General features: G+C 35.0%; 1 protein-coding gene across 4 annotated transcripts in view; it reads right to left on the bottom strand.

Annotated features, from left to right (window-relative positions):
• becn1 (beclin 1, autophagy related) overlaps window positions 1–22,051 on the bottom strand; it is a 157,922-nt gene extending 135,871 nt beyond the window's left edge. For 2 of the 4 annotated variants that reach the window (XM_059530668.1, XM_059530672.1), the window contains exons 1-4: window positions 21,947–22,051; window positions 16,975–17,105; window positions 16,797–16,861; window positions 14,826–14,891 (exon numbers count right to left, since the gene is read on the bottom strand). In XM_059530668.1, coding sequence (XP_059386651.1) covers window positions 14,826–14,891; window positions 16,797–16,861; window positions 16,975–17,101 — 258 coding nt within the window. In that variant the 5' untranslated portion in view covers window positions 17,102–17,105; window positions 21,947–22,051. Of the gene's footprint in view, window positions 1–14,825; window positions 14,892–15,882; window positions 16,131–16,796; window positions 16,862–16,974; window positions 17,106–21,946 lie in introns of those variants that run through there. The other 2 variants (XM_059530669.1, XM_059530670.1) reach the window with 2 other exon arrangements.
• Window positions 22,052–24,031: the final 1,980 nt, after the last annotated feature.

The raw sequence follows: 24,031 nt of genomic DNA, 5'->3' as shown, positions 1-24,031 counted from the left end.
AAAGTTGTTGCATCTCAAGTTCATTCACATCTTTTAAAAAATAGCCTCTTTAAAAAATTCAGTTCAGTTCAGTTGTTTTGACGCAACCTTTTTTGTTTAAAGCGCTAAATAAAGGTGACTTGACTAACCATGCATAAATGTTGTTTTCTCAAAAACACAATCATGTACATACATGCTATTTATATATCATATAAGTTTGTACTGCATACAGTGTTTTCAGACTTTAGCCATGTATGTGTTTATAAGGAACTGAAAAAAGTCAGGGAATGTCAAAACTTCTCGAGGCACCCAAAACCCCCTAGACCTCAGTGGGTTAATAGGTAAAATTGAGAGGAAAATGCACTAGCAGGACAAATACATTGTAAATATGTTTAGTTATTGTAGTAGTAATAACTCCCTGTTTTTGCAAAAATAGTTTAATTGCCGGTAAACAAAATGTTTGGCTGGTAAATTTTATCATGTCATCGGACATTGGCAGGTGTAGCAAAAAGTTATTTATATATATATATATATATATATATATATATATATATATATATATATATATATATATATATATATATATATATATATATATTGTTATTATTATTATTATTAGTATTGGCAGCGGCATAAATTTTGTGTGCTGCAAAGTTTGCTGCTTAAGCTGTTTTGGTGTTCATTCAAATTGTTGCTAGATTAGTGCGTAGAGCAGGCCAATTCCGGCCCGCCAAAGATTTCCATCCGGCCCCCAGAATAATACTGAATTCAGGAATAGCCTTGTAAGAGGAAAAAGTTTAGGGCTGGTCCGAATACCATTTTTTGAGCTTCGAAGCTTCGGTAGTAATGAACATTGACTATTCGAAGCATCGGAGAGAGGAGCTGAACTTATTTTTCTCTCTAATAAAGGCAGGAATCTGTGTCTGTATTTCCGTTTGCATTTTTATTATTTCGAGAACCGTTCATCCAATCGACTTCACAAGGGAGTGCAGTGTTGCATTTGGTGCAATATAGATGGACACGCAAGACACGACACATTCAGAATGAATAAACTTTTAGTAAACTACAATCAGAACAGCGCGAGCGGGAAGCGGCGCACCTCACGCGTGCAGGGCTTATGCTCCAAGAACGGACACTGCACTAGCGATCTAAAACGCACACACACAGGTCTGTTAAATTAAGCAATACTTTTAAGGTAGTCTAATATTTTTCTGACTAACAAATTGGCACAGTAAGGGTAGATTTAAAAAAAAGAAAAACGAAATTTAAATAAAGAAAAACGAAATTTAAATAAAGAAAAAACGAAATTTAAAGAAAAAAAGAAATTTAAATAAAGAAAAACTAAATTTAAATAAAGAAAAACGAAATTAAGTTAAATTAAAAACGAGATTAATTTAGATTGATAATAACGGGTAAAAATGCTAATACATTTTGTTTCTATTATTCTATTTTCCACAATGTCAAAGTAACAAAACAAAAGCTCAGACATGCACTTCAGTCCATACAAACTCCGCTCTAGCCAGAGAACACTCCAGTTGCTGGAACACGCGTCGGTTCTATTTCTAGCATGCACGTGTTTTCCGCGTGGCTCGAGCGTGCCTGAGACGCGTGTCTCAGTGTGCAAACTCCAACCTGTTAAATATGGGAGCTGATATAAAAACGGACACGCCACGCAGCTGAGACGCTCACGCAGCCAGTGTGTCGCCAGTGTGTCATATTTTCAAATCGAATACCAACCCACCGAATGAATATTCGGGTCCGTTCCATATTTATTCATTTTTAAATCTAACGAGAAAAAAAAGCAAATGAGGCACACAGGCAGGGGCGCTGCACAAGATCCCGGGCCCTATGCATAGGCAGTCATAATGATGGTCAAGTGACAGTGATGGACAGCTTGACAGCCTCACAAATATGAAGCCTAAAATATCGCTATCGAATTTTATTTTATATTATGAGTATCTGGCCCTTACAGTGTCTGCAGAGAAAAGTTCTGGCCCTTTGACAAATATAGTTGATGACCCCTGGCGTAGAGTGATCAGATGCATGTTAATTAATTGATGAAGCATTATTGGTCAAAAAAATTAACCTTTCACCAAAAAAATAAATAATAATAATTATAAATTATTATTATTTTTTTTTTGATCCTGACAACATTAATTGACTAAATATCAGCAGCACATGTGAAAGTGTGAATGAGTACTAGTCAGATGAAATCACTATCATATTATTTAGATCAGAATGCAGACTGATTGCCATAAAAGAAGGGAAGAAGCCCTTCCAGTCATTGTGTTCTTGTAAGCAATGTTTTCCTACAAAGAAACTTGTGTTGCACGGTGCACTGATACTTCAAAAGTATCGCGATTCTCAGAATTTAAAAACGTCACGATTCCTAAATTTATTAGTATCGATACTTCAAAGAATGATTGCGTTCCAGATTTGTAAGAGACGTATTTCATGATGGACGGCTGTGTACTGTATTTTTCTTCTCACGCAAGCAGCAAAAAAGCACTACAGCGAGATGGCTGCATTAGTGGCTTTACTAAACTGATTTGGCTTTACTAAAGTGTGTGCATGATCGCTTTAAATAGTTTAAATAATTTGTTCAGATGAACAAAGCACGAGGTTTTCTTGCATAATTAACATTTTAATTGTTTGGTCAGACAATTCATATATAATATTCACATTAATCGGGGATTAAACGTGGAGTTATGTTCTGTATGCTTAATATGAAAACGAGCATCTGCACAGCACCTATAACTGCGCTTTGTATCTGCTGATTGCTGATCGAGATTTACATGCTTGGCTCACTGACCCTGCCTGTATACTCATTCATTTCGTTCATAAACGAGATGTATCAGTTCATTCGACTCGTTCACGAATGAGAAGATCTCTCGAAGATCTCTCTAGAGTAACTCTTTGACAGGATGAAACAGTTCACAGACACAGAGCTGTTCACGAGCTGCGCATGCCCTGCTAATAGCACCGTGCTCGCGTGCTGCTGTGGAGGGAGGAACTTCAGTGAACGAGAAATATGAGTCAGTGGATTACCTGAACGAGAACGATTCATTCACCTAAAAGATTCGTTCATGGACGAACCATCACTAGTGCAATTTCATATAGCCTATATTAAATATTTGGAATACATATTTTCATATTTTATTAGGTTCTTTGATAAGGTTACAATACGAAGGTCTAAGCAGCAACGTATCTTCCGGGATGTCCTCGATGCACGGGTCGGGGTGGGTAAAGAAATGTAACTTTATTTTCCGGGCTGGGGCAGGCCAAATAATTTCATAAAAGCGGGGCATCACCAGGCTGCATGTGCGAGCACAAGTGATACTCTGGTCGCCGGTCCACGACTGGTAGAAAAAGATGACGCTCAATAAAGCTCACTGGCTGAGTTTTCTCCTCTGAAAGAAAAGGTTGCACAATTGACAGAATAAGTTACAATATCTGAGATATTGCTGCTAAATTTTATTAGCTTTTTTTTTTTATTACTTGAATGCCATTGCTTAAATTGATATTATTTAACATTTGACATTTAATCTTCTGAGTTCAGAAACATTGTTTAATATAATCGCTGTTCATATTTTTATTCAAAGTTCAGAATTAAGATAAACTTATTACTCTTGTTTCTTATGATAACTGAGATAATGCTGCTAAATTTATTCTTTCTTTACCTTGAATGTCATTGCTCTAATTTATTTTTTATATTTCATATTTTGTTCGCATGTTTAATATATCTGCTGTTCATATGTTAATTTATTAGTGTGTTATATGATTAGAAAGTTGTCCTGGTTTTAAAATAAAGCACAGCAATGATATTTGAGAGTGTATTTTCCCTTTCAGGAAAAGTATCGAAATCGAAATCGCAATTCTTGACTAGGTATCGGTATCGAAACAATAATTTTGGTATCGTGACAACACTAAAAGAAACGCGTGCAGCAGACATCGCTTTGCATCAAAGTAAATTGCTACAAAGAATATTGCACCTGAAAGAACCATTTACCGGATCATCAAGAAGGATGTTCGAAGGAGAGAGGTTCGACTGCAGTGAAGAAGTACTCCGGACATCCCAGAGTGTCCAGCAAGAGGCAAGATCATCACCTCCTGAGGAATCAGCCATGGAATCGTGTCACCACCAGTGCAAAGCTTGCTCAGGAATGGCAGCAGGTTGGTGTGAGAGCATCTGCACGCACAGTGAGGCCAAGACTTTGGCCAACAGCCTGTTGTCAAAAACGGCAGTAAAGAAGCCACTTCTCTCCAAGAAAAATGTCAAGGACAGACTGAAATTCTGCAGGAAGTGCAAGGCTTGGACACTAGAAGACTAGTGTCAAGTTATTTTCTCTGTTGAAGCTCCCTTACAACTGTTTGGTACACTTGGAAAATTAACTGTTCAGAGAAAAAAAAATGTGAAGGCTACCACGAGTCCTGTTGTGCCAACAGTGAAGCATCCTGAGAGCATCCATGTGTGGGTTTTTCAACCAAGGAAGTGGGCTCTCATAATTCTGCAAAAAAAAAAAAATATGATATAAGAATGGTATCAAAATGTCCTGCAAGAGCGACTTCTTCCAACAATCCATGAGCATTTGGTGATTATCCATGCATTTTCCAGCATGATGGGGTACCATGTCACAAAGCAAGAGTGATAAAGAACTGGCTCAAAGATCATTACATGGAAATTTTGGATCAGTGGCCAGGAAACTCCTCAGATCTCAATACCATAGAGAACCTGTGGTCAGTCCTCAAACGGCAGGTGGACAAGCATAAGCCCACAAATTGTGATCAACTCCGAAAACTAATAAGCCAAGAATGGATCACCATCAGTGAGGATTTGGCCCAGAAGCTAACATCCAGCATGCCAGAGTGAATTGCAGAGGTTATGACAGAGAGGTTCACAAGACTTTAACTTAGAATCTGAGTCAATCTCGAGGTCTTTGGTCACGAGTTCAAGTCATTTAATGGCTTGCAAATAAATTTCATTCAGAATCCTCATGTATTGAAATATTCCTATTTATGAAGCCGTTTTATAGGCTATAGACAAAATATATATTCTATGATCTGAAAAAGGGTAAGGGACAAGACCTATAAGTTTTGGTGAGTTTTGCAGGGAGGTTGGTAACGTTAGTTAGCATTATCGATCCCTTTAGCTAGGCTACTGTAGCCTTCATATGGTATGAGTCATAATCAAGCATTGTATGATGCCACTGTCAAAACAATATTTAGCCTAGGCATACCTCTTTGTGCATTTACTGAACATTTGTGTAATAATACATGGCAACGACATGTGTTGATGACTGAGCGGTGATTGCAGTTAGGTACAAAGCACTGCACCATGTTGCTGACGTTATCGTTAACCGCTTTCACACATGCACACAATATAAAATACACAATAAAATACACGATGATAAATATAAAATTCAATACACAATACCTATATAAAACACTATTTATTTACATGATTAATACTGAAAGAACTGCTATTAACTGCACATTCACTATATAAAACAAAATTCACTGGAGGAAAAAGTTTGCGTGGCCGTCGTCAGATTTGGAAGTTGCTCAAAAGGCTCTTTCACGGTTGTGGCTTTTTTGTATTTTCTCTTCATTTTTTCACTCAAATTATATGTTGTATACTTATGAGTTCAGCCGTAGCTGGTTATCCTTAGACATGCTCTAAAACTCTTTATATACGTTTTTTTCAAAACGTCAATGCGAAAAATTAATGGGAAATTTACTTCCAGCACCTAAGCTCTCTCAGGCTGTGGCCGGGACTGTGATGCTCTATCGCGTTTCCAGGAGGGCAGCGCACGCTAAGCTGGTGTCGAATCACAACACAGGAACCGTTGGCACAATCAGAACTCATTACATATTTCTGAAGGAGGGACTTCATAGAACAAGGAAGACATCAGCCCGTTTTTATGACAGTGAAAACAGCAGCATACAGATAGGTGAATTGTGTGAAAAATACTGTTTTTTACAAGCGAAACATGAACACATGTTATATTGCACACTGTAAACACAATCAAAGCTTCAAAAAAGCACAAAAACGGGACCTTTAAACATGTATTGCATTATTACTAGAAGTCGACCGATGTATCGTTTTGCCAATAAATCGGGACCGATAGTTGATTGCTGGAACAATCGGTTATTGGCATGGATTAGTTTTTTCCGGGTTGCATCTGTTACTGGAGCAGCAGAGAAGGCTCTGTTTTCATTATACAGTGCAAGAGCAACCTCTAGTGGTTGAAATCACTGACAGCACTTGCTAACGTGATGCCGCACACTAAAACTTCAGACCCGGATTTAAATGCAGTTGACAGAAAATCTTGCCACGCCACAGAGTGCCATTCACATTGTTTTCCATTAAATTACATTTCATTTTGTACATTAACAACAATTCAGGCGAGTGTATTGTATATTGAGCATTTTCATCAAAACTTTTGTCTTCCTGTGGTTCTAATAAAGTCTGTATGCTTCATTTATAGAGATATAATATATATTGCTCTTTCCGTTTGCTCCGTTTTTGTAAACAGTGAACTTCAAACTTGTCTCTGCCTCATTGTTTATTCTTGAAGTAAACTTGTGTCCGTTTGATGAATAAATAAACTGTTTTTCTCGAGTTAAACATGACGCATCCGGAGAGTGCGTGATACAGGCGAGTTCTCCTAGACTCAGCGCTGCTCTTTTATTTTATTTTATAAGTGTTCAAGAAAAGAAGCAGTTGAATTTTGAGAGTATATGTTGTGCTGGTACAATTGTAGGGCCCTTTGATTTTTTGATGCGGAAAACGCGGATGGAATCACAAAATCCATTCATAAAAACGGAATTCTGAGTTTAGGGCATGTGATGCTCATGGTGTTTTCAGAGTCTGCCATCCCACTAAATGAGGATGAAAACACATGAAGAAAATCTCCAGAACTGCTCTGAAACTCACTTCATGAGTATTTGACCATTTGATTTGAGCAAAAGCATCATATCACATGCACAGAATTGTAAAGGTATTCACTGCAACCAGTCAAAATAAAAGTCTGGTTTGATTTGAAGTCTATTGTTCAGCAGAATGTACATAGCCTATTACTACTACTAAAATAAAACAAACATTTCTTTTTTAATAAGGAATAAATCACACAACATTTCTTCCATGTTTTAATTTTAATAGTAAATCCCCTTTGTTTGCCAAAAACATTGCTTAATTTTCAGTAATTAAAAGATTAATTAAATTAATGTTTCATGCCTTGATTTGATAAAATAAATAAATAAATAAATAAAAATACAGAATTTTTGAGGGGAAAAAAATCATCAGGGTTCTTTAACCCTTATGCGTTGTTGGGGACTTTTTCGTCCACTAGGGGGTAAAGTTGAGTCTTATTTTGGCCACAACTTTCTCTGTGTTGAGCTTGAAATTTTTCAAAAACTCAACGGTACACTGTGGGCAAATTCACTACCCTTTCGTTATGTTCGTGGATGAAAACATCCACTAAATTAAACTGCTGTAAAAATGTACCAGATAAATATTTTTTTCAATTTGTTTTTGCATAAATCTATTAAATCAACCTCAGTCCTGATCAAAACTACCAAATGTTTAAAAAAAAATCCAAGATTTTAACTCTTTAATTACCAAGTTCGTAAATGATGTCACTGATTTGAGGGGGGGGGGTACACAAAATTACATATTTTCAATATAAAAAGAGATTGTGGACTGGGTATTTTTTTTACCTTTTATCACAGTCTTGGGCATGTCAAAGATTAGTAACAAGATTGGCTTTGATGCATTGTTAGTTTTTGTGCAGCATTAGATTTTAATTTTTTCTCCCTCATTTACTGTTCGTGGCTTTTTTTGCCCCATTGACTTCCATTATAACGAAATTTTTTGATTGCAAAGCCATGACACCATATAATCATGCATTCTTGATTGTTTGTGGTTTTCCCTTTAGGGAAGAGGTAAAATGTTTTATTTTTACAGTTGATCACTAGGTGGGACCATTAACCCTTTAGATAGGCCTGTGCAAAAAAGGCTTAATTCCTGGCTTGTATATGGAGTTATATGGAGTATAACAGCAAATTATAGTGTTTGTGTGTGTGTGAGATTCTTGATTGTTGGTGGTTTTCCCTGTTGGGAAGAGGTAACATTTGTTATTTTTTACAGTTGATCACTAGGTGGGACCATTAACCCTGTAGATACGCCTGTGCAAAAAAAGGCTTGGTTTCTGGCTTGTATATGGAGTTATATGGAGTATAACAGCAAATTATAGTGTGTGTGTGTGTCTGTGTGTGTGAGTGAGAGAGAGAGAGAGAGAGAGAGAGAGAGAGAGAGAGAGAGAGAAAGAGAGAGTGTGAGAGAGACCTTTGTGCACTTACCTTGATGTATCTGAAAAAATCCAAATATGCACCTCAGCTCTCAGAACTACAGTAAGTAGACATTCAAAAGGCCCTTTTTACCACCGCGGGTACCGCCGCCGCGGCGTTTGTAAAGTGCATTTGCAGCTTTTGACCGCTGAGTGGTGCTTTAACCACAAGTTATCAAACAAGCGCATCAAAGCACATTTTTGCAAATAGACGTCAGTTTTGCCTCGCTGATGTGTTACATTTGACTGCTTCAGTCACAGAAAATTAAAGAAAAACACTATAGTTTAAATATTTATATTTAATATTTAATATTCACAGATGAAAGTTTGGTATTTATGAAGTTATGTGCATTTCTTAGAACGAATTCAAGCAGGATAAATGTCAAACCTGTGCCTGAGTCTGTGCTTATATTTTCTAAGCTACATGGTATTAAACCATATTTTAGATTTGACACATTTAAAAGGTGTGCAGTATTATTTATATTATATTAATTATGCGTCATATTATTCAAAAGAAACTGTGGTTTACTTTGCATCGGAGCATTAAAAGTGGTAGCCTATTTTAGGGGGGTAGGCTACATGGATTAATATGCAAAATGTCAATATTTTCATATATAATGCCTATATTTTAATTTATATTTTAAATATAAATATATTTTTTCCTTTAATAAAACAACATGCATTTTTGTTATTCGTTACCTGCCCTTTATTTTGACATAACTTATTGGGAAAAAGACATTTGTCTGTAAACTGATTAAGAAATTGTTGCATGTTTAAACGTGAAGCACTGTATAATTGCGTTCCCATTATTTAGGCCTAATTTGCCTAAAACAAGAAACGAATAAAATTAAACCTGCACGATTAAATCTTTGAAACTCTAAAGAATGGACAGATTAATAAAACGTCCTCACGATTAAACTCAAGTTCTCTCATTATAATCAACAAAATTCACACGATGTAAAAAAAGAGCTTTATTAATCGACAACTTAAGTGATTTTAAAGGGAGCCTTCTTTACTTGCTTTTAAAGTAGGGCAATAGCATATGGCCTAAAAAAAAAAATCCCAGATTTTTATTTTAGAAAAAAAAAATGACAGAACTTTTACAAAACAAAAAATTACCTTAATGCTGGAAAGACCTTTATTTTTATTTATTTATTTAATACTAGCCCATCATGCATCTAACCATCCACTCAGCATTAAGAGCTGTTGGGATTAAAACTGGCAGCTCAGCAGTTAGTCAGTGTCATGGACGGAGGACCTGTTAATATATTTTATGGTCTATATTTCCATCTTGTTATACCGCTGGTTTAGTTTTTTTTTTTTTTTTTTCTTATAGAACTTATTTGTAAATAGAGCAGAACTTTCTGTGTGTCTACACCAGACAGGAGAGTTGTCATCCGTGCCCCACAGCGAAAAGTGTGTCTAAACTTGATGACATCACACTATAGTGTCAAATAATCTGAACACAGTGTCAGAACATTTTGTCATAAACAGAACGAGCATCAGTTCACTGATGGGGATCGTGTCCAGTGTATCCATCACTGTGTTGTGTTGTCTTTTGTTGGATCGCTCCACTTGTGTCCGGTGTAGACCTGGCGTGCGTTTTTTATTGTTTTATTTTACAGCCTTGCTTGTTTTAATGTTTTTTGTTAAATAATAATAATGTACAATAAGCAATTAAAACCTTTTTTTTTTACTTGAATTTAAATACTATTAAACTAACTTTAAATTCTCAAGGAGTTTATAAGTAAAAAATGGTAAAATGTCACAGTGCATGTTAAATAGCCTAAATGAACTTGTGTTAACAATACAATTAGAACTAACAATATAATTCGATTTTTTTAAATTAACAATTCCTGTATAAAATGGGACAGCAACCTTTATATGAAACATTTTTAAATCATCCACAGCTGAGCATCACGGGAGGCTGATCTGCGCCAGAGCGCGTGAAGTGAATGTGATGAACGAAGTCATTTTCAGATGCAATAAAAAAAATTAAAAAAAAGAAACCCTGGATAGCCTAGATTAGGCCCAGGCTCTGTTCTGAAGTAGAAAATAATTATAATTACTGTTAACCCAGAGTAACAAATTTTATCGGATTAATCACCTATTTTCATTTGCTGGATGTACACGCTACAAAATAAATCAGAATTTTTGAGAGGAAAAAATATAAGTCAGGTATAAGTTGCATTATATTACATTTAGAAATAATAACGGCTGGCCTAATAATGTTATAATGTACCAACAGGATATTTTAGTTCCTTTCACTTTACAACAAATCCTTTAAATATAACAAATTTATCAGAACAAAACAAATTAAAAATATATAATTCTAATGGATAAATATAATTGCAGTATATAATAATATATGCTTAGTAATAAAATAACAAAAAAATAATAATTTAAAGCTAAGCATAAGGTAAGGTTGGGCTTTCTCATTCAGGAGAAATCCAAACGTTTCCATATTCGTGAAAAAAAATCATAATTAACAATATGTCAAAGTGGTAACGCTGAATGTCTGGTGAACGACTGTTTCCAGTGAATATGTGCACGAGGCACCAGCGAGATCAAACAGCTGAAACAAATAATACTTAATTTTTGGTCACACATAAAGGCATAATTCAAAAATGCAAAATGTTGGTAGTTTGAAAAATCAAGAATAATAACAGAGTTAATACTAATTATTGCTAAATGCTGGACCATTTCCATTTCGCTCTGCATATGGAACCTGAAGATTTTTTTTAAACCAAGAATGAACCGAAATGAAAATGAAAACATTTAGCTTATATATATACACATACACACACACACACACACACACACACACAGGCCTTATATTTATTTACTGTTTAATAAAAATAGCATGCAAATGATCCTTTGTGTAAAGGTCTTCTTTTAATTTTTGTTTAGTAGACTGTAGCCTAAGACTATCCTACATTTTTAAATTAACAAATTGTAAATTTTTTTATGTTTTTTTTTTAATGTTACAATGTTATGTCATAAAGTTATTGTTGTTTTACTTCCTTTTATCTCATTTTACAATTACATTCATTTCGCAATCCGTCCCTTTGCGCCACCTGGCGGTAGTTTCGCGAATGATTTTAACACGTGACTGAGTTACCGCCGCGGCACCAAAATGAACCAAAATGCAATACCAACTTCAAATAAGCTGCAACTCGCTGGAGGGGTCAAGCTGCATAATCATTTCTAAAACTTCAGTACAAGTCAAGCCCTTTGTCGTGTTGCTTGCTGCTCTTCTCACCATTAAATGACCAGCAGGATGGCATGCAAGTTTTTAAATCCACGTACTTTGCTTTTGTTTAGTCTATACTTATCACCACCATTAAAAGGCAGCAGGTGCATAAATACACTTTTGTTTACTCCATGTAGTTCTGAGAGCCGAGGTGTACATTTTGATTTTCTCAAATACATCAAGGTAATTGCGCAAAGGTCTCTCTCACACACTCTCTCTCTCTCTCTCTTTCTCTCTCTCTCACACACACACACACACAATATAATATGCTGTTATACTCCATATAGCTTCATATACTAGTCAGAAACTAAGCTTTTTTTGCGCAGGCCTATCTAAAGGGTTAATGGTCCCACCTAGTGATCAACTGTAAAAATTACAAATGTTACCTCTTCCCAACAGGGAAAACCACCAACAATCAAGAATCTCACACACACACAAACACTATAATTTGCTTTTATACTCCATATAACTCCATATACAAGCCAGAATCTAAGCCTTTTTTTGCACAGGCCTATCTAAAGGGTTAATGGTCCCACCTAGTGATCAACTGAAAAAATAAATTTTACCTCTTCCCAAAAGGCAAAACCACAAACAATCAAGAATGCATGATTATATAGTGTCATGGCTTTGCAATCAAAAAATGTCATTATAAGGGAAGTCAATGGGGCAAATACAGCCACGTACAGTAAATGAGGGAGAAAAAATAAAAATCTAATGCTGCACAAAAACTAAAAATGCGTCAAAGCCAATTTTCCTACTAATCTTTGACATTCCAAGACTGTTATAAAAAGTAAAAAACAAATCCACCCACAATTACTTTTATATTGAAAATAAGTCATTTTGTGTGTTTTTCCCCCAAATCAGTGACATCATTTATGAACTTGGCAATTAAAATTAAAGTTAAAATCTTGGATTTTTTAAAAACATTTGGTAGTTTTGATCAGGACTGAAGTTGATTAACAGATTTATGCAAAAACAAATTGGAAAAAAAATATGAATCTGATACAGTTTTACAGCAGTTTAATTGAGTGGATGTTTTCATCCCGAACATAACCTAAGGGTAGTGAATTTGAACAATGCACAAGGGTTAAGAAAAAAAATTAAAAATTAAGTTGTTATATGCATTCAAATAATTAGACATGCTAAAAAAGTATTTGGTAACAATAAACAATATGGTGTGAAAAAATAAAACATTTCATAGGGCCCTAAACATGTATTTTTTGTTAAACTTTTATTAAATTGATAAATAGAGTATGAAAAATAACTATATTTGCAGCATTGCTGTTTTCTGGTGTGTTTGATTGTTTCTGTTGTTGTTGTGGTTAAAATAACCGTGTCATCCGCAGCTCTAGAACTTGGCACCAGCATGCATCCAGAGAAAGAGAGACAGCACACGGAGCTGAAAGGACTCGAATAAAGCCCATTTGGATTTTGATAAAAATACTAGAGGACAACCCTAAACACTTGTTATGTGATCCGCTGGACTGTTTTTACGCACTGCTTATTTAAATGGTGCTGTGTTATGCCTTTCGGTCCAGATGGTGTCCTTCAAGTCAAGTCTGGAGTCAAGTCAAGTCACCTTTATTTATATAGCGCTTTAAACAAAAAAGATAGCGTCAAAGCAACTGAACAACATTAATTAGAAAAACAGTGTGTCAATAATGCAAAATGACAGTAAAAGGCAGTTCATCACTGAATTTAGTGATTTCATCATCTCAGTTCAGTTTAAATAGTATCTGTGCAATCATTTGCAATCAAGTCAACAATATCGCTGCAAATGAGTTAACCCCAACTAAGCAAGCCAGAGGCGACAGCGGCAAGGAACCATACTCCATCTGTGACAGAATGGAGAAAAAACCTTGGGAGAAATCAGGCTCAGTGGAGTCATTTCAGGTTGAGTCTGAGCCAAGTCTGAAGTCAATAGAAATTTGACTCAAGTCACCATATCCCACTAACTCAAGTGCCCATATCTGGGTTATGAAGAACAAGGTAAAATACTTTATAATTATATTTATAATTAAGGTAAAATACTTTATAATTATATATTTTTTTGCCAAAAAAGCCATTTAAAACTTATGATATGCTTATCATTGTTTTTCAGTATACCATAGAAACGTGGAAAATTATCGACAAATACTGAAGCAGCAAACTTTGCAAAACAACATTTTTGTCACTGCTAAAACTTTTGGCCATGACTGCATATGTATATCAGGGCTCGACATTAAGCTTTGACATGAGCTTGTCCTTCGGACAAGTAAATCAATCATTCACTTGTCAGAGTAAAAAAGTTTTTTTTTTTTTAAAGTTTTTTTTTTTGGCACAAATGTAATTTATTCTGAAGTAGTCTCATCAGTGTTCTATCAAGTATTACTTTAATCAGCATATTTTTGATATTTGCCTTAAATTGATTGCTGTTACACTTTTTAACTTTATGAAGGACAATATTTTCCTAAACTGATTAAATATGTACATGCTCCATTTACATTGAATTCTTACATGTGATCAATACATTAAGTTAGAATAATAAGACACTATATGACTGTTACTATTCAAATGAAATCAGTATCAACAAACTCCATCTGTCCAAATGCATAAATAAATATTATTAGATTAATTTTAAACTCTTTTACGATACAAATATGAAATGCTGGAAAAATGCAATGATACTTAAATATACTTAAATAGGAAATTAAACCACCAGTAGGTGGTGTCAAGTCACTGTCTTAATGAGTGAATCATTGTTTCAACCAATTCGTTCAAACAGCTGATTCATTCAATAAATGAAACAAGTAACCGTTTTTATAAATGGCTCACTGAATCATTGACTCATTCAAAAATTAATCAATTAGTAACAAAAGACTGTTGTGAGTTGCTCGGAGATGCGGGAGTGTGCTGCTGTGGCTTTGCTTAGAACTATTTTTGTTAGTGAAATGGAGCAAAAACAATCCTATCTGTCTAAAATGTAAGTCAGTTAAAATTACTTATTTATTTAACTAAAGTTGTATAAAATCAATATCACATTTGCAATCGAGCTGAAAGTCGGTAAAACATCACTCCTGGTCAGGGCTGGACTGGGACAAAAAAAGGGCCCTGGCATTTTTGCTCAGACCGGCCCACCACAATCGGTCGGACATAACCAACCAGTACACCATCTTTGCGGTCCCTGTAGATATGCATATCTACAGTTCCATTCCCAAAAACCCCTAAAAAGCTGAGAACTAAGTGCGATGGACCAGTGTACTCACTCTCTCTTGACTGACTCCCTGGTGATCAAAGGTGCTCTCCTCCACTGCTAACTCAACCTGGCTTGACTATACATAAGGACAGAGAGAGAGATGATTACAATTATTTGGAAGAGTTATTAAAAGTACACTTAGTAAGGATCCATTTTGGTTATATAGTCCTGTATTCTTGAAGAGCAGGACTTCTAGATGGACAATGTGCTCCATGTTATAAAAGCTAGTTAATCATTTAGAACCCAATAGAATGTGGATTTAGAATACTGCTAATTCTAAAAAGAAAGGTTTTTTTTTTTTTTCAATGAACCAGGCAGCAGAAAAACTAGTTTACAATTGCAAGTATAGGCTACGGGTACTTTGTTTTAAAGAGCACAAACCCCTCTTTAATATGACACCAAACAACATTTACCTCTCATTGTTGAGATACTTCCCATAAAAAAAGAAAAACAAACTATACTACCAGATTACGTCCTAATAATATATGTGATATTCATATTATTCACTCACCATTAATATTGCATATTAATGATATTGGAAATTCATTAGAAACATGAGAAAATATCTACTTCATTGAATATACAGCTAAACAAAAATAAACAGCTTTCAAAATGCAAGGCGGGTTTTAATCCCCAAATATCATGCGTTAGCTACCTCTTCCAACGTGTAACTCGTCGTGGGCGCTTTGACGCAGGCATTTTGAGTAATAATTAAAATAATCAAATGGCATCATTTTAAGTTTTTCTAGAGATGGGCCGTATGGCCATTATGGGTTTTATATGGTTAACATTAGAATTGTCAGCCGAAGTTGCAATTGAATAAGTTAACGCTGCTAACCTAGCTACAAAAACAATGCAAAATAGCTTAAGTGGTTTTATTTGACTTTAGCTGACTGAGTGGCTAGTGCAGTAGGTGACAATCTGACAGACTTTATAATAGCGACAACGATTTTGTTGTCTTATTATAATATTCATTAATTTAGGTAACGTTAAATCATCACACTATTCTCCTGCACCCGCCCTGATTAACATTCCCTCCCTGTTAATCATGTAGCTACCATGCTTACCTTTTCTATTACACTCTCCTGCTCACTCTGTCCCTCCTTGACTTCACTATCAGACACCTGCTCCTCTGCCTGGGTGCTGCCGGCGCTGCCATGGCTAGTCACCTCCATGTGCTATGTTCACATGTTTTTGCAAAATGTCATCAGGTACTGTAGGCTTGGAAACTGAAGCTACAGCCCTAAACATGTTGGTTATTTTTGCACATATTAAGGCATCAACCTCTAGAATTTTTATTTTTTTGGCCCGCAACTTCTCTGCAACCCCTTTGCGCTTTTGTTTCTCCATCCTAAGTCCAGATTTCTGTCTCTGAGCCACTTCACTGACTGCATCTGACCCAAGAAACAGAGGGGGGGGGTTGAACATGTTAAAGAGATGATTGGGCCAGCCCAGTGTCAGTATGGAAAATGAACCATGGTGAACCAATATACCGCTGTCCCTGCTTTAGGATGTTGCATATATTATATAGAATATTTACACTGAAATTAATGAAATCAGAATAATTATCGCCAAAGTTTCGCTACTGCCCTAGTTATTGTTTGTTATTAAAATTTTGATCAAGTTACTTGTCCAGTCGGGCAAGTAAAATTCTCTTTCACTTGCCCCTTAACAAAATCCACTTGTCCACAAGCGCTAATGTTGAGCCCAGTATATATATATATATATATATATATATATATATATATATATATATATATATATATATATATGTGTGTGTGTGTGTGTATATGTATGTGTGTGTGTGTGTGTGTGTGTATAGTTATAATGTCAGATTCAGGATGTTATCATAAGCAGGCATCATTGTTTGTTACCAAAGCAACCACTGCATCCGCACCACTTCTTGTTTGTATGGAAGAGCATCTGTACACATAAGAGCCAACAAGATCACAAAGCAGGCTTGCTGGTGTGATACACTCACCTCAGGAAAACGGCTGCCCTCACTGCTTTCCGACTGTTTATTGGCTGTCACAGTCAATAATGGAGCTGCAAAAAAAAAAAAAAAAAAGATTAGTCAAACGTTTTATTTGATTAGCTCCAGCTGTCTCTATGTGTGGAAAGAGACCAGTTTAAAGTTGTGATGAACTGTATGGTCATACCTGTGAGCTCATGGATAGTCATTCTGTCTAAGACGTTGAAGGATGTGTCGAGCTTCAGTGGCTGACTGCAGCGCTGACACACAAAACTCACCTGCATGGTGTTGCTAGAAAACTTCAAACCCTCCATGTTTCTGTAGGGAGCATAATACACATACCATTAAAATTAGCTTTTAGGATATGTACCTAGTTAGTGATGTGTTCACATATACATGCATACATACATACATATATACATATATATATATATATATATATATATGTGTGTGTAACAATGTTCTTTCAGGGGAAGGAGGAGGCGGGAACCGGCAGACAAACATAATAACTTAATAAAATAAAGACAAAACAGCGCTGCAGCCCCTCACAGACGACTGCCACGCACAAACAAAATCAAAACATAAAATAAATCCAGGCCTGGGTCCCGTTTCACTAAGGAGGTTCAACCAACTCTGAGTTTAAACTTGAACTCTGAGTTGACTTACCCTGAGATGGGAAACTCTTTCGGTTACAGAACAGCTGAAATGAGTTGGTTTAATCAACTCTAAATTGACTGACTCTGAGTTAAGCACGTGCACCACAACTTAAAAAAGCCATTATCAATGGAGCGTTGATATTACGATTCACCATGGCAACAGCTCCCGCCAAAAAGCCGTCTGCATACTTCCGACTCAATACAAATGTAATTCTTCTGTGTTATAATATCACAGGTGAAAACTGGCAGAAGGTTAGATTAATAAACTAATAGCTAATCATTTTATGGTATCTCATGGGCAAAAAAATATATATAAAAACATAATATTAATAATAATATTTTAAGTGCATTTTTCTTATTTTACAAATGATCCGCCAATAGAGTAAGAAAAATACGGCAGTGGCTATTTACACTAAGTGGAATTAACATACTTTCTTAGCGATAGATCCTATTTACAGTAGGCTAAGTGCAAGTAGTTCTAGATGCTATTTACAGGAAAAATATACAGTGAAAATCGTGATATATTCTATTTACCATGTAAAAGTAGCAGTTCTTTGCAACAGGCTAAGTGTAAATAATAATAAGATGCTAGTTATACTTTATACTGGCAGATACATTTGCACCTCAGTATTGTTATACATTAAAAGGATGAAATAGTAACAGATTGTAAATTATTATATTTATTACAATTACAAATAGTTCGGCAAAAGCTGGACTCTAACCCAATCAATTGCGTTACAAGCTAGTTTTCCGTGCCCAAAACATTACTGCCTACACCATTGAAGCCGTTATTCACGTTATTACCACACTGGCATATCATTTTACTTCAGTAAAAAACACTTAATTTAGATCCCCCTCAGGAAACAAGACTAAGTATCTTATATAATTTTCTTACATAGAAAATCAATCTTTATTTTATTTTTATTTTTTTATATTTGTACTTTTGGGGGGGGGGGGGGGAAGAAAAAAAAACACTTAGTAAGAAGAGCATTTTTCCAGCGTGCATTAATGAAGTGTTTAAAAAAGGGTGAGGAGACCAAAAGAAAATCTGTGTTTACTGAAGAAAACCTGCTCCTGACCAGGTTAGATTCATAGAGTAAGCTACCATGGTAACTGATTGTGAGTATAAGTTACCTATCTTTCAGAAACAGGCTTGACTTACCCTGCTTTCTCGGGTTTAACAAACCTCCCATTCTGAAACAGAAAACCTAGAGTTTCATCTCATTTTAGGGTTAACATACTCAGAGTTTTCACTTAACCTCCTTTGTGAAACGGGCCCTTGGTCCTCTCCCGTCCTTCACTGTCGTCGCTCCTCTTTTGTATCCTTCCATCTCCTTCGTGGGACTCGAGACCGGTGAGTGTCGCCGGTGTCGTTCATTTCCAATCACTCCACCGGCCTCGCTCCGTTCCCACGGCTCTCGGCCCTGCCCCACTCGTCACACAGCCCAAAAAGTAGGGCTGTCGATTTAAAATGTTAAAATGTTTTTAATGCATTTAACGCATACACCTTGCCCCAGACCTGCATAGGTCATCTTATATTTCAAGTAGGTGACTGGTGATGAACATTATTTAGGGAAACTCAGTGTGATGTAGCCTATAGAATCCAGTTAAAATATTTATATCATATGATTTAGTTGCAGTATCAATGCTTTTTTTTATCCAAAACAGCTTGAGAGCAAATGTTATACTGATTTTATGCAGTTCATGAAGTTAATATTGTATCATATTTTTGACACAATATTGTCTGTTTTTGCTCAGTTTTTCCAATGACAATATTACCCATAAAGCCACAGCAGAACTGTTGTGCATCTGTGAGCAAAACACAGCAGTGATTCGTTTCTAAATGAATCCGCATTCTGAAGAAATTGGGTGAACCAATGATTCAATGGCCCATTCATAAAGAGAGCCATTTACTTAATTCCTAAATAAATCAGTCGTAAGAATAATATGAATAAAGGAATGACTTTTCTACAGAAGACATTTCTACAACCATCTACTGACAGTTTTTGTTTTTCAATTATAGCATCATTTCGTAAAAAATAATACTAAAATTATATTATTAATAGAAAAAAAAGGGATGTGTCACCCAAAAACTAAAATTAAAATAATTCATACTTATTACTATACCTAAGCAAAAGAGCCTGATAAATAAAACGGTCATTTAAAAGAAAAAATGTCAGATGGTCTTTGCATCTGAAGTCTTCATATATATATATATATATATATATATATATATATATATATATATATATATATATATATATATATATATATATATATATACACACACACAAAATGTGGGATACTTTCTACTGACACACTACAGAAAAAGATAGAAGTAACAAGCTTAAAACCATTTTTGTTTGGTGAAAATACTAATGGCCTAAGACTTCAAAAGGCACGTAATGGTGTAACCATTGTTTTGGCCATCACAGACCACTGTATTAGATTCATACAGCCACCTACCCTATTGTAACATGTTATATGATGGCATCATTAATCAAAACTGTATTAATCACTCGTTTGATTCTTTTGATTAAACACATTTTATGTAAAAACAAACTAAAGGCCTTATAATTTCATTCACATTAATTTTTTTTTCTACATTCTATTTTTACATCTGATTAGTATGTTACAATCAATCAATGATCGATGATCAGTTAAGCTTCCCAGACCATATTGCTACAAAGGCCCGGTCCTGCAGATTTGCCTTATACAACATTAGGAAGATTAGACCCTTCCTGTCAGATCAAGCTGCATAACTTCTTGTCCAAGCTCTTGTTCTCTACAGACTGGACTATTGTAATGCGGTCTTGGCGGGCCTTCCTGCAATTTTTTATCAAGCCTCTTCAACTGATCCAGAATGCAGCAGCGAGAGTGGTCTTCAATGAGCCAAAAAAAAGCTCATGTTACTCCTCTCCTCATCAGGTTACACTGGCTATCAGTAGCTGCACACATCAAAATCAAAGGAATTGATGCTTGCCTACGAGACCACCACTGGTGCGGCACCAATATACCTAAACTCATTAGTTCAAAATTATGTGCACTCCCGAAATTGCGTTCTGCAAGTGAATGGCGCCTTTTGGTGCCATCCCAAAGAGGTTAAAAATCACTCTCACTGACTTCTTCCTGGCCTGTGCCCAGCTGGTGGAATGACCTCCCAATCTCAATTCAAACAGCTGAGTCTTCAGTCACTTTCAAAAAACATCTAAAGACACATTTTTCGCCAGCACTTGACCAACTAATACTAGCACTTATATTTCTATTCTATTCTCTAAAAATAAAAATAAAATAAAAATCATAGCTCCGTGAACTGCGCTATACTGAGACTTGTCATGGAACTTGTATACTCTTGTTCTCTTGTTGGTCTGATTGTTTCTATTGTTCTCATTTGTTTCTATTGTTCTCAAAAGCGTCTGCTAAATGATTAAGTGTAAATGTTAAATTTTATATATATATATATATTTTTTTTTTTTTTTTTTTTTTTTTTTTTTTTTTACACATCTCATATTTATCTGTATTTGATTTGTTCATGAGAAATACTGTATTTAGAATTGAATAGAAGTCCTGACCATAACCTTGTAAAATGTTTTTCTCTTCTGTTTCTACCTCTGAAATATTTTGATTGTCCGTTGAATATTTTTTTCCTTCCTGTATCCCAACTCTTGCTTTAAAATAAGGATTTACCTTTATTTTTTTTTTAATGATTGATTGAGACATACACACGTCCAAGATGTTTCTAACGTTTTTCCCCATATAGTAATGCTATATCTTTACATACTGTCAAATAATTTTCTATTATGTCTAAATTTATTTCGAGCTATTTTAAAATCATTTCAATTATCTTACCTATATTTAATTAAAGTACTTATTAAAATTAACCATGGTTTTACCACAAATAAAAAATAAAAACATGGTAACTATAGTTAAACCATGGTAACCACAAATCAACCATGGTTTTGCTACATTAACCATAGTTTAACCATAGTATTAGTTGTAAAACTGTGGTTATACAAAAGGTAATCAATATGGCAAAAAATAAATGAATAAATAAAAATATAAAATAAAAAACCTTGCTTACTACACTTTTACTACAATAAAACCATGGTTAATTTTCATATAATAATTTTCGAGAATGTTGCACAAAAATGTATTGCTTCGACTTGCAAACATAAATATACAAGTGCTTATTTCATAGCAATTCAAACGGCATTACAAATAACTTTAACAAATATTACATTTATTCTGGTATTTTCATGGCTGAAATCTAGATTATTAAAGTTCTATGTCGTATTCTGTCTTAATTTCTCAAAGTTTGCCTTGTCAGTAACGTTAGCTCCATTCACTATGTAACCATAATTTATAGCTTTCAAGATCTCAATAAAGTTCAAAATATATAGCTAAGGATATAGATTCTTACCTGCCTCCGAGCAAAAACAACATCTTATATGGTTAAATTCATAGAAGAAACTATTATTCGATATTATTATATTTAAAAAGTACCTTTCAATTGACGTCTCCTTACGGTATCAGTGCGCTTCCTGTTTACTACTGGCACGGGAAATTACGTATGTGGTGTCCCATTTCTTCTTCTTCTTCTTCTTCTTCGTTGGATTTTTACGGCAGTTGGCATCCATAGTGTTGCATTACTGCCATCTGCTGTCTCACTTTAAGTTACTTTATCTTAATTAAATCGTCCTTCCAGTCCAGTCTTTCTTAGAAAATTAAACCAATATCTCCGTCCTAGTCATTATTTCCATATGTTACTATATTTTTAACATTATACTCTACTATACCTATTTCCCGTAGGTGATTATTGAACTCTATCCTTTTATTTCTTATATGATATAGATGTGCTTTTTTCCTCCTGACATTCATCACATAATCCTGTCGTATGGAGGTGTATCAGTAACTCGAGAGGTTGAAAATCTGAATGTGAGAATTTGTCATATTAAAATTCATATTTGTAAATTGAAATTTACACAGCTCTGATGTTAAAAGCTGAATCTTTCAGTTTGCACACACAGTGATCAAAACACCCGTGTTTTGAATTGGAAGTTTTAGATTAATAATACAAATGTGTAGTATGACATTCACACAAAGAAAATTGGCATACACAAATGTTTACGAGATATTTACTTTTGCACTTTACTTCAGTTTCGCTGCACAACGTCAAGTCGGCACCTACGACCTCTCAGATCTGACAGTACAAGTTAAAATCCTAGCGCTTTGACTTTTGCTACTCTTTTTGCGGTATTCCTGTTGCAAAACTTACTCGTGCACTTGTATATGCAGAAGTGAGAACGCAACGCAGAGCCAGCGGATGGGGTTTTGTGAGAATGAAGACATTTTATTGGTCGATGACCGAACGAACAACGCCAGCCATCGCGATTTGCCAAGAAAGAAAATTGTCGTGTTTAATGCATATGTATCAGTTATTTGTAAAACATTGCGAACAATTTTCACTGAATCCTTAACTTTTACAGTATTTTAAGATACTGCATTCATTTTGTCATTCAGGTATTATCTGGCTGACAAATAATGCACCATATTTCATATTTCCATATTGTATAATAAAGTAAAACTCGCTGTAGATGAGCTACTGAGAAACAGTTGAGACATGCTTTGATCTCACCGCCACGCGTTCACGTGGTTCAGGGAGCTATCAATACTACTAATCGCGCTGTCATTTGAATGGGATTGATCGGGACAGACAGCAGTTTCACTATATTTGCAGCCATTTCTAGTAATTATTAACACTTTTTATGCCTATGCCTAACTATGCCTAATTTGCATAGATTGTGCATGGATAACTACGCTGACTATGCTTTACAATAGCATTATTCTGGGGAGTGAAACAGCATTATATTCTTATACTCTTTGACAGTCAAATGTTATCAAACACCTTCAGTGTAACTTTTAACCAATACAATAAGTGTACTAATTTTTAGCTCAGACCTGTTTAGTCAATTTGAAGAGATTATGGTACTAAATAATATGCCATTATTCCATTTAAAATATAACATTTTCTAATATGATTATTATTTATTTATAATTAGTTTAGTATTTAGGGTTAAAATAGAGACAATGATTTTAAATTCCAGTGCAAAGAGGCAAATTAGAGAGGCATTTGGTGGCCAGAAAGATAATATTCATATGTAATGCCATTGTTTAACCACTAGATGGCCTTATGGATGTTTAATTAATACATGTATTTAGCTCTACTCTAGTTGCTCAAAACAATTGCTGGCTATAACTGCTTATTTTTTAGGTTTTGTCTTTAGGTTTTTTTTTTTTTTTTTGTCAAACACTCGATTTTTATAAGCTTTTTTTATGTTGCATTTAAAAAAGTTTCATTACTGTCGAGCAAATTAGGAATTTAACCCAAAGAAGAAGTTTAAATTATTTTTACAAAACATAAAAATAATAAAAACAGCAACTCTGGTACAGCGAGATGCAGTGGAATATACAGAAATATGTTTAATTATTTGTCTACCAAATAATAGTGATTAACTGTAGTGACCTAAATCACTTTTTCCGTAGACAGCACATGTATGTCTGGCCGAAGTCGGCCCAATATCGAAACGT

Source organism: Carassius carassius, chromosome 39, assembly GCF_963082965.1.
Source record: "Carassius carassius chromosome 39, fCarCar2.1, whole genome shotgun sequence".
In the NCBI taxonomy this organism is placed as follows: Eukaryota; Metazoa; Chordata; class Actinopteri; order Cypriniformes; family Cyprinidae; genus Carassius; species Carassius carassius.
Note: the sequence above shows the minus strand (reverse complement) of the source record. Positions and strands in the feature narration are given on the sequence as shown.